Source organism: Scardinius erythrophthalmus (genome assembly GCF_964197995.2).
Source record: "Scardinius erythrophthalmus genome assembly, chromosome: 7".
Classification (NCBI taxonomy): Eukaryota; Metazoa; Chordata; class Actinopteri; order Cypriniformes; family Leuciscidae; genus Scardinius; species Scardinius erythrophthalmus.
The window spans coordinates 19,273,784-19,284,958 of record NC_138227.1 but is presented as its reverse complement, the minus strand read 5'-3'; the positions used below and the strand labels follow the sequence as shown (position 1 = coordinate 19,284,958).

General features: G+C 36.4%; 1 protein-coding gene across 2 annotated transcripts; it reads right to left on the bottom strand.

The window, feature by feature from the left end:
• Window positions 1-5,183: 5,183 nt before the first annotated feature.
• Window positions 5,184-10,662, bottom strand: LOC308694007 (sushi domain-containing protein 6). 2 transcript variants are annotated; one of them, XM_081371229.1, is made up of 5 exons: window positions 10,480-10,662; window positions 8,668-8,774; window positions 7,738-7,935; window positions 6,988-7,126; window positions 5,184-6,659 (listed from the first exon to the last, which is right to left on the bottom strand). In XM_081371229.1, exons 2-5 carry the CDS (start codon window positions 8,759-8,761, stop codon window positions 6,332-6,334), a joined length of 759 nt encoding a protein of 252 aa, XP_081227355.1. In that variant the 5' UTR covers window positions 8,762-8,774; window positions 10,480-10,662; the 3' UTR covers window positions 5,184-6,331. The 2 variants fall into 2 exon arrangements, with proteins under 2 accessions (XP_081227355.1, XP_081227356.1); XM_081371230.1 differs by having other exon boundaries at window positions 5,286-6,659; window positions 8,668-8,769; window positions 10,480-10,596.
• Window positions 10,663-11,175: the final 513 nt, after the last annotated feature.

Below are 11,175 nucleotides of genomic sequence, written 5' to 3'. Positions count from 1 at the left end.
TTGATCAACTTCAAATGTTGACTATTATGTGTGTGTGTGTTTCATTGTGAAATTATGTGTGTGTATGTGTGTATATATATATATATATATATATATATATATATATATATATGCACAGACACACACACTATACATATATATATATATATATATATATATATATATATATATATATATATATATATATATATATATATATATATATATATATATAATTTTTTTTTTTTTTTGGGCCCCAATACTATAATCAAGAGTAGTAACAATAGACTTTAGTTAATAGAAGTAGTTTAATATAGTCATTGTTTATGAATTTCCCGTTCTCAGCAGACCCTGATTCTAGATTTGTCAGTAGATGGTGACATTTCTGAAAAATAATACTTCTGCAGTCACTTCTCTTTTCTGCGTTCAGTCCAGTTTTTTCTTCTAAAGCACAAATGCGGCCAAGGGGGGGCAGAAATCGAAGCTAAACTGGTCAGGATATGTTAGAAATAGTGTTAACATGTTGTTCTACCACTTGTAGCCTTAATCTAAACCTATAAATCTCATAACTTCAAGCATAACTTCACTTGACTGTAAGTTTATCTGAAAGAAGCTTCACGAGGTAATTTCTTACAATGGTTCTGTTTGGTGCTAGAATCATGGGTTAGGCTGATTTTGAGTGGATGAGATTATGCTTTTTTTAGTTAATAGATTATTCACTGATGCCATAGCTGACAAACGCAACAAATATTCTATCAGTGATTTTTATAATGCATTTTATATACTATTGCAATTACAACTTGTAAGTGAATCTATACTATGTGTCTTTGGTGTTGAACTATAAATATTACTGTTTTCTGTTCTTGTATCTTTTCCAGTATGTTGAATGATCTATAATGGTTTTCAAAGAGGCTATGGTGTTGACACTGCAGTCATATTTGACTGAAAGCCTTGTCTGATGTCTTTTTGAATCATAATATGAGATGCAAATAACAAATGTGCCAGTCAATGGCTTGAAATCATTCACAGCAAGCGATCATCTTCGGTCTGGTAATTTGCTGATGTTTCTCGATCACCTTTAACGCAGCAGAGACATTTTTTTAAATGATGGCATACAGGATTAGTTGTGGTGCTTTTTTCAGTTGACTGTGATTGTTATATTTTCCCCTGATTTCTGTAGCTAGGACAGACACGACTCAAGGGGCCTTATTCAAATGGTGTCAGATGAGACGCATGCCATTCACATATGGATGATGACAGTTCTGATTACTTGGACTTTTTGTGTATGTTACTTTGCGTATTTTTGCATCATTTATTTCAAATGTATGAATACCTTGTACTGACTGATAAAGAAATAAAACATTTTAAATGCTTTCAAAACCTGTGTACTATTGCAAACGGGCATCAAAATATTGTAAAGCACATATACACATATAAACACATATATTGCATAAAATGTATTTTCTAGATAGCTGGACGTGTTATGTAAGGGACCAGTCATACAAAATGCGTTCATGAGTTCAAAAATACAGGATGCAGCGGTGAGAATGCAGGAATTTTTCTTTGTTTTTTATTACTATTTTTTTAATCTTAAAGTAGTACACTACATGCAAAACCTTGCACTACGCTGCTTAAACGGAAGATGCGATCGTTTTTTGCTTCCCATATTGTCGTGACGTATGTCCGAGCGAAGGCTTCTCGAACAAGAAAAAATAAGTTTTTACAGAGGGAATTTTGGATCTATATCTTTTCGTCACTATATGAGTATAGAGGGAATCGAAAATATTTTCAGTTGACAGAAACAAATACATTTTAACCACGTTTTTAGAAAAAAAAAAAAGTTATATAAAACCAGGTAAATGACAAGAACAAAAAAAAAACTCTGTAAAAACCTTTTGAATATGAATAGGAATGTAACGTGGAGATTTCTGGCTTAGTGCATTAGGAAAAAAAAAATCCTTTCCTCACAGTTTTTTCCTTCACCATGTCTCTTTGGGGGTTCCGTACTATAAATCATGTGGCTAATGCATAACAGATTGTTTTTTTTTGTGTGTTTTTTTTGTGTTTTTTTGGCTTATTTAGCAAAGAGCAGACACTTTGTTCCAACAATCTCTAATGGAGATTAATATTAAACACAAAAACAACTCGGGTGTTTAATATTAAACCCAAAACACCCGTGTTTTTCACAGCAGCACTTGTGTGCAGTACTGCGCTTTACCTCAAGATGGGGACAGGGCCTACTGCCAAATGTCTATGTCTATGTCTCTCACTTATGAAGGTAAAACAGTAGCAAAACTCGAGAGCATGTAAATGTGAATTTGAGAACTTCTACAATAAATATTCGTACTTGTACATGAACATTTACACTCACAGCTCCAATGTGAAAACCTGTAAAATAAAAATCTGAAGTTGAATGTTGAAATTTGCACTCGCAAACAATAATCACAAACCTGTATTCTGAATCTGAAGCTGCAGACAAGTAGACACAAATGTGTAAAATGCCATTCACAGAAATACAACGACAGACACAAACTTGTAATATATATTTTGCATTTAATCTTACGTTCACATTCGCGGTACTTCCTCAATTAAGCACTTGCAGCTTCTCAAATCTGTCACTGCAATTTCAAATTTCGCGCCTTGACTTTTGCTACTATTTTCGCGATATATCAGGTGCAAAACTAACTTGTGCACTTGAAACTGAGAGGCGGTGAGAGGGAAGGGGGCATAGACAGTAAAAGAAATGGACACAGCGACACCATTGGAACTCAATTGAGACAAGTGAAGCCCGTTTTCAGCGATTTCTTAGCACTTCCTTTCCTGACGCGCAGACTCAAACCGAGCAAAGCGTTACACGGACCACGTGAGCAACCCGTCTGTCTTCTAGTAGCTGTGCCAAGAGAAATCTGAATCATTCCCTTCCGAATCTTGCAGAGACGGAGAGTGTGATTAGGAGCTGTCCATGAGCTTGGAGCAGGAGAAACTTTTGCTAAGTATTCTGATTAATTATATTGTCATTTTGCCTCCACGTCTCCCCGATTGCCCGCGAGCTTCTCCTCCCGTCCATACGGTAATCTCTCTAGTGTGCGACAGAGAGTCGCGTGGTTATGACGCAATCGTTAGCCTACTTTTACAAAAACTGCTTCTACGGGGCCATAACATAAGCTACAAGGTAATGGAGCATTTTATACATTGTCGTGTTTCTTTAGAAATAAAAAATGGACAAATGGAGTCTTCAAACGCCTCAGATGTAAAGTTATTCACTGTCAAAGTGACGCCAAAATGAATGGAAGTCAATGGGATTGCTAACGCAAGTGAAGTTCTGCTACAAGATGGCGGCACCCGGTCGACTTCAACTTCCGGTCGACTTCCTTCCCGCTTGGAAGGGGGTGCGGGAGGAGGGGGGTCAAAGGAGCCGTTTTATTGGTTGGCACCTAGCCAATGAAATGGGAGTTCGATGATGTCACGAAACCCGCGTGCACTGAAACACTAACATGGCTTAATGCATTAGACTGATATTAAAATAAATAAACGAAATTATCAAACTCAGTAGACACAATGCTAATGCATACTACAGAAAAGCAGATGAGCACAGAATATGATGTAAAACATATGACGTATGCCATATATATATATATGCCCTATATATATATGGTATTAGACTGTAAAAGACACACACACACACACACACACACACGTACGTATATATATATATATATATATATATATATATATATATATATATATATATATATATATATATATATATATATATATATATATATATATATATATATATAATTTATTTATGTTTTGTTTGTTTTTGTGTGTCTAACAGTTAGGCTAGGGTGAATATTTAAAACATTTACATTTTTCCAAAGCGACTTACATTGCATATTAAGGTATACATTTTACATTCTTATCAGATAATTTAGGTGCATATTCATATTTATATATATATAAATATGAAGAGTTCAGATGCAAAAGCCTCTAAATGCCATTTGAAATTTTCTTATAGAATGATCATTTTTATCAAGCTCGTATATTTAAGTTCAGTAATTTCACTTAAATGATAATTAATAGGTAATCTTCACTGCCATTTAGTCTTCACTGCTTCACTTCAGTGAAATTATTGAATTTAAATATACGAGCATCTGAACTCTTCATATATATATATATATATATATATATATATATATATATATATATATATATATATAAGCAAATGTGTGTTCAGTGCAAATAAACTTGCTGCCTAGTGTTTTATTAATAAAGTAACAAATTATGTGTTTTTTTATTGTTTTTAATTTTTATTTTATAACTGTTGGTCCATTAAGCCTCATTACGTGTTTTCTTGGGTTCCAGGAAAACGTACAATTAAACGCGTTGCGTTCATATTCTGTGCTCAATTTTTTTCTGTATAGGCTATATGGTGTTTCCTGTTTGGTCTTTTAATACCACTGTCTCAATTAAACGCGTTGCGTTCATATTCTGTAAAACTATTCCAGTAAAACTAATGATATTTCATAAAAAATATTTTCCAAGCGTTTTAAAAAATAGCTGATACATATGCATACAAATGTTTGCATTGTGGCTGGCGTTGTTCATTGGTGAGGCATCGACCAATAAAATGACTTCATTCCGACCCCAGCCCCGCCCCCGACTCTGCTCTCTCAAGTCTGAATTTACAAGTGCACGAGTGAGTTTTGCTACAGGCATATCGCAAAAAGAGTAGCAAAAGTCAAAGCGCTAGGATTTGAAGCTGTACTGCCAGATATGAGAGGTTGTGAGTGCCGACTTGTGGTTGTAGAACGAAACTGAACTAAAGCACAAAGATAAATGTGTAGTACACAATTGTGCCTGTCATTTTGTTTATGTAAATGACACTTTACACATTTGTAACTATTAATCTGCAACTTCGAATTCAAAACACAGGTGTTCTGAGTATTGTCTGTGTGTGCAAATTGATAGATGCAGCTTTTCACATCAGAGCTGCAAGTATAAATTTCAACTTACAAATACAAATATTAATTTTACAAGTTCTCACATTCAAATTAGCAAGCTCTCGAGTTTTGCTACTGTTTTACCTTCATACTCTCTTTCTCTCTCTCTCTCTAATTTGCAACATGAACAGTTTTGCAAACAGTTAGGCAATGTTTAACCTCAGTTTGCTCCAGATTAAAATAAATTAACCAGAAATGTTAAATTTTACTTATTTTAATAGCTATCGTTGAGTGCAGAATCAGGAAACTGGTTTATCTTTACAAGATCTACCGACTGAAAAAAAGGCCCAAAGCAAGTTTATTCACAGAGCGTTTATGTAGGTCAAACGTAAGTGTGTAGGTGTCTTGCTCTCCTTTTCTGCTTCTATAAAACAAATTCCTCATGATATCCTCTTATGGGTTTTGGCTTCTAATCCAACAATGATCTGTGTGCCCGAACTAGTTTGAAAACTTTTAACAAGCTTGGCACTATTAGAGCGGTTAAACCCGCTGTTATTGACAACACCATTACACAAACCACTGACAATGTTGGTTTTAGGGAGGATCAACCTCTGATAACCTCAAAATAAACATGTTAAACACCACTAAAAAACCCTAGAAAGATTTAAAATCATTTTTAATAGCAAATATTTCATTCATAAAGTTTTAAAAATGTATAATTATTCATTTTACATAAACTATGTGCAGAATTATATACAAGATGTAAATGTTACATATCGTAAAATTATAATTGAAAAATATAAACATTCAATGTCCATTCAGCAAGCATACTTCAAGTCAGTTCCCCTGTTCTACGTTTACGCAATATTTAACAACAGATAGATATTCAGGTGGAAGGAATCAAAATGAAATTAAAATACAATCCATCAGTCAGCAGGCAAAATCTCAGTCTGGCTATAAGCAATCCAAATGCTCTGAGAAACACTGAAATGAGGTGAAAGGTCAGGTATCAGTCAAAAGGAATAATTACCCCTAAAAAGTTAACTACACAGCATCTCACCCTCACAGATATAGCTGCAATACCTACAATATTAAATAAAGTCATTTATCAATCATAAAAGTTCTCTTGAACACCTTGTTTCCCCTCACGGAGGGGAGGTGATAGCCACGTCTTCAGTTTGCCAGTGAAAACATCGACATAAATCTATATTGCAGCAGGTCACCAAGAAACACAAAATATATCTGACCAGTAAGGTCGTTTCAAAACATCTGCACCAGTTTTTCACTGGTATTTTAAGCCACAAAAGAATGAATCCACAATCAAAGGTTGAAAGAAAAGTCACAAGGACTCCTGTGCAAGGAACGAAACAATCAAAAAGCTAAAGGTGAGTTCAGGTATAGTCCAGTAATTAGTTGTTTTTATCATCAGAAAGTGCACTTTGCAAAGCCCGTTCGTCACTGTCGTTCCCAGTGTCTCTGGATCGTGATTGGACCTCTTCGTAAGGTGGCGGCGGATTATCTGTGCTCTGATTGGCTGTGTCGGTGCAACGGTTCGAATCGGACCGTATGAGCGAAGTCAGCGGACTGTGTTCTGATGCGTCCTGGGCCAATAGGAGCTGAGTGGGTCCGCGGAACGGCGGGAGTCGCTGGCCCCAACTGCCGTAGATTGCCTCCTCATACGTGGGAAGAGATACAGGTAAACCATCCACCACGAGGTCCAACTGGTCTGAGGAACACCTGATGAGAAAGATGCAACAGTAAATGTGATGTTGACATCCACCTTATTTCACAACATGGAAGTATTAATGTGCGAGACTTCAGATTCATTAGGTAAATAACAAGAAGAAACAGTAAAACTGTTGAATTTCCAGTCTTCAGAGTCACATGATCCTTCAGAAATCATTCTAATATGCTGATTTGGTGCTCAAGAAACATTATTATCATCAATTTAAAATAGTAAAGACATTTATAATGTGACAAAAGATTTCGGTCACTTCTAATCAATTTAATGCATTCTTGCTTAATCAACATTTCATTGCTTTTGGGACAATCTGGAATGACATACCGTTGCGTTCGGCAGGAGAGCAGACGGGATTTGATGACCAAACAGGCTGTTGTCGTTAAGAGGAAGATGGACACTCCAATAGCAGTTGTAGCCACACTTGGGATAGAGTCTATTTTTTCTTGTTGTCCGACATGAATCTCTGTTGAAAAAAAAAACCAAGACACAAAACCATTTAAAGATTTCCGTCAAAGAGCTTGGAAAAAGTACTGACATGCAAATTAAGCCCGGATGTGGAGCGTGTTTTTTTGGAATAAGTGGTCGAGTGACAGGTTTGCATCCTTTGATTCGGATTCTATGATGCAAACATTTTCCGAAGGCTTTACGTGCATCACAGAAAAAAAAAAAAATACTGGTTAGTTTGGTGACTTTGCTAACTTCCTGCTCAAGCAGTTGGTTTCCTCTCGTGATACGTGAAACTCAGACAAGGAAGTGAATGCAGCATCATGGTTTCTCCCCCCTCGGTTTAGGACTTTACTTCCCATCCGGATGCCTGGGGGTTTATCTATTCTAGGTCATTTATTAATGGTTCTGCTTGTGTAATGCCTTTCTCCAACACATTTACTTCATTAAGAAAGCAGAACTTTCGAAAAACTGATGCAAGAAGAAAGAGTTTGAGTTGTCAGCATACGCGGCTTCCAGTCTTTTGCACAAGTCTCTTACTTCGAAAGACGGTAAAATGTTGGATTGCAATAGTTGGGCGAGGTATTCGGGCACAAGCATATGCAAATCTCTATTTTTATTTTCTCTTACCTGGGCGGGGTATACAGATGGGCACTTTCGGATGCCATTCCCCATGTTGACACGTTGACTTATGGTGGCGTTTGGGTAGAGTGTAGCCGGGCTCGCAGAAGAAGCGAATGGTGCTCTTTTGAGGGAAACCACGACAGGGAGAGGGTTCACAGCGGAAACCTCCATGCTCGGGCATGATCGGGTACGAGCAATTCCTGCCTTAAAATAAAAATTAAAAAAATGAGAAATTACACAAGGTAAATTTCAGCCCTTTCATGTAGTCCCATGTTGGGTTTTATGCTATGGTTATGATACTTTTATGATACAATTAGCTATATTTTTATGTTTTTTTCTGCATGTTGGTTGCACAACATGACTTTTAGTGGAGAACATTTTTACAATAATAAGTGACAATAATTAATCATTTGATAAAATATTATACCAAACTAATAATTATATTCATAATAATATATAATAATGAATAATTGGAATCATAATGAAAAATAATGCTTTCTTTCCAATAAATTCAATTAATCTTTTTACATCATTATGATCAGGACCCTGACAATCTTCTGTTTTAATACATTTTAAAATGTAATTTATTCCTGTGATGCATTACTCCAGTCTTCAGTGTCACATGGTCCTTCATAAATAATTCCAATATGATGATTTGGTGCTCAAGAAACATTATTATCAATATTGAAAACAGGTTTGGAACAGGTAGAATTTTTGATCAGCCAAATGCATCCTCTTCTGAATAAAAGCATTCATTTCTTTCAAATAAAAATACCACTGACCCCCAAACTTTTGAACAATAGTGTATACAAAGTTTCGTAAGTGATTATTGCTTAAATGACAATTTGGTTATCTTTACAAGCAGCTTTCAAAGGAAGTTAGTGGCTGGTTATCTGGAAGAGGAAGATGTGGCGTGCTGAAAGGAAATCTTCATACCTGAGGTTAAGTCTGTCAGAGCAGCCAGCATGAGAACCCCGCAGATCAGGGCAGTACGCAGACATGGCAAGAGAGACGATCGCTGTGCAGACATCAAAACACCTGTCCTGATAACAGACAAACAAAAAGACTCAGTAACCCGCATATCAGCAGATCACATACTCGATTTCTGAGTTAGAGTCATTGCATTTACTGCGTTGACAGGTTAGATTTGAGCGTCATTCAGAGATGAGTGCATTTACGTGTGACTAAACCAATGTGTTTTTAACCATTAACCACGTGTTGGTGAGGTTGTGCAGAAAAAGGAGGGATGCATCTACAGCTGGCCGTGCAACAGCTGGCACGCTCCACGCCCAGCCGTGACCCTAGAATAACAAGATCTGCACAACCCAGAGTTCAACTTCCCATGGCATTAAATGTCACAGCGTCACTCGATAGTGGTCTAAAAATGACTGCCAGCTTTGCCACAAACTGGGGGAGGATGAATGCAAACATGTCAAGAACCACAAACACTGAATGCTTGCTTTGAAATCTGCAATGGTGTAGTCACCTGTGTAACATGAGGGAATGTCCCTTCCTGGCAGTGTGACATTTTCACTCATAAGCTTGGCACAAAACAGAACGCAACGTGGGCGGCTTGCTGCTTACTTCTTTACTAAATGCATTATTAAACTTAAATGTGAAGCCACAATTTTTAATATTACTAGTATGTGCATTTTTGCAGGATTACTGTATGAGATGTGCATACTGCAAATTCCAAGTTATATTGTGTGCATATTGCACATTATGTATTTTTATATATATATATATATATATATATATATATATATATATATATATATATATATATATGTTACCGGCAAAGTGTGTAATCCGGCATTCTATAGAATGCCTAGGTAATGTATAGAACATTAGGTAATGTATTTTTGCCAAAAACCATCAGGCATTCTATACATTGCCTAGGCATTCTATACAATACCGGGATATCACACTTTGCCGGTAACATATACACTATGCATAGGGAAATATTGTGTAGACGAATGTATAATATATCCTACTGTCACTCCATGGCTGTAATTACACATTAGTAATAGACCAATAATCAGTTGACCACTAATCTGATCCTTAGAATTGGATCTACCAATAAATGGAATAAACGCAAAGCAACTAAATAAATGAAATCCAAAGAATTAAAAGATTTGCAGAAAATTAATAGCATGAATATTATTATAATTATTCAATCAGAAATAAAACAATAATAAAAAAAAAACCTCTTCGTTATTGAACATAATTATTATCAGTCGGAGAAAAATATCTCCACACATGATTTTCACTACACCATTACATTTGTGTATATGATGTTGTGAAAAAAATTTAGTCGTGACAGCAGTGTATATCAAAGAACGGCATTAAAGTGCTCTGCTATAGGTTATTAATACGCATGTTTCTGTTAACTGGCCAATAGAAAGCTATAACTGGTATATGCTGGGAAACATCACTGATCTTTGATTCTTCTGCTCTGCAAATCAAGCCATTAATCTACAATGCTAATTCTGTTCGTCATTGCTGTGCACTACAACACTGCACAAAACCCATGTGTGATTCAATAGCACCATTCACACGCTTACTGTGGGTTTGTGAAAAGAAAGACAGGTGCACAAAAGCTCTATTGTAGCGTCATATTGTTATAATATAAACAAACCCCGACCAACGCCAAAAGCGGTAACACACTGACTGACTGATCCGACAAAACCCAACAAACGTGTTGTTAGTTGTGAATTGGCCTTTAGTCTGATTCAAAATGAAACTCACCTGGCAATGCAGCTTGCGCGTGATGTGAGGTTATAAAATCGATTTAGTCCAGTCGGCTCTTTAGTGTGTTTTTAGTGTGTGAAGGGGTCCGTCATAGATGTCATATAGCTGAACGCAAAACCTCTGTCCCCCGGCTGAATTGGACCTGATTCAACAAGTGCATGTATTCCCGAGCAGCTGTCAGATGACTCACAGCACAGCTGAGTTATCATGAGCAGCTCGAGCTCTGATTGGTCGCCGTCACAGCCCCGCCCAGCAGCGACGAGAGCGGCCCGCCCACATTGACCATCATATTCTAGAAACCGAAAGCAATTCGTGGAAACGGCATTGTGGTTGTAGCCTATTATTTATACAAATATTTGCACGACCACACCTAAAGCACCCGCTTCCCCATTTAGCTTTAAGTCTGAGGAAAACGCAGATAACAAAACAGAAGTGATAAAAAGGGTGGATAAATGAATCGCCTGAGAGCGAAAAAGCTGAAATATGCAGTGACAACGGCTGTATCTCAATAGCTTATGAGCTGCCTACCTAGACACATTCAAATGTGTTTTTTTTTATGTTGGATTCATATTAATTGTTTTTACTTCATGTCACTGACATATCGGCATATAATCTTGAAAAATGATCAAATTTGTATATACAGTGTAATTAACATTTTATAAAATGATTATTATGCAGTGTTATAATTTTATA

Bases quoted from the DNA above. Each gene is read 5' to 3' on its own strand.
- LOC308694007 (XM_081371229.1), bottom strand. From the start codon at position 8,761: ATGTCTGCACAGCGATCGTCTCTCTTGCCATGTCTGCGTACTGCCCTG. The intron at 7,127-7,737 runs GTAAGAGAAAAT...TTTTTTCAACAG, and splicing joins CATCTGTATACCCCGCCCAG to AGATTCATGTCGGACAACAA. The intron at 6,660-6,987 runs GTATGTCATTCC...CTTTCTCATCAG, and splicing joins CTCTCCTGCCGAACGCAACG to GTGTTCCTCAGACCAGTTGG.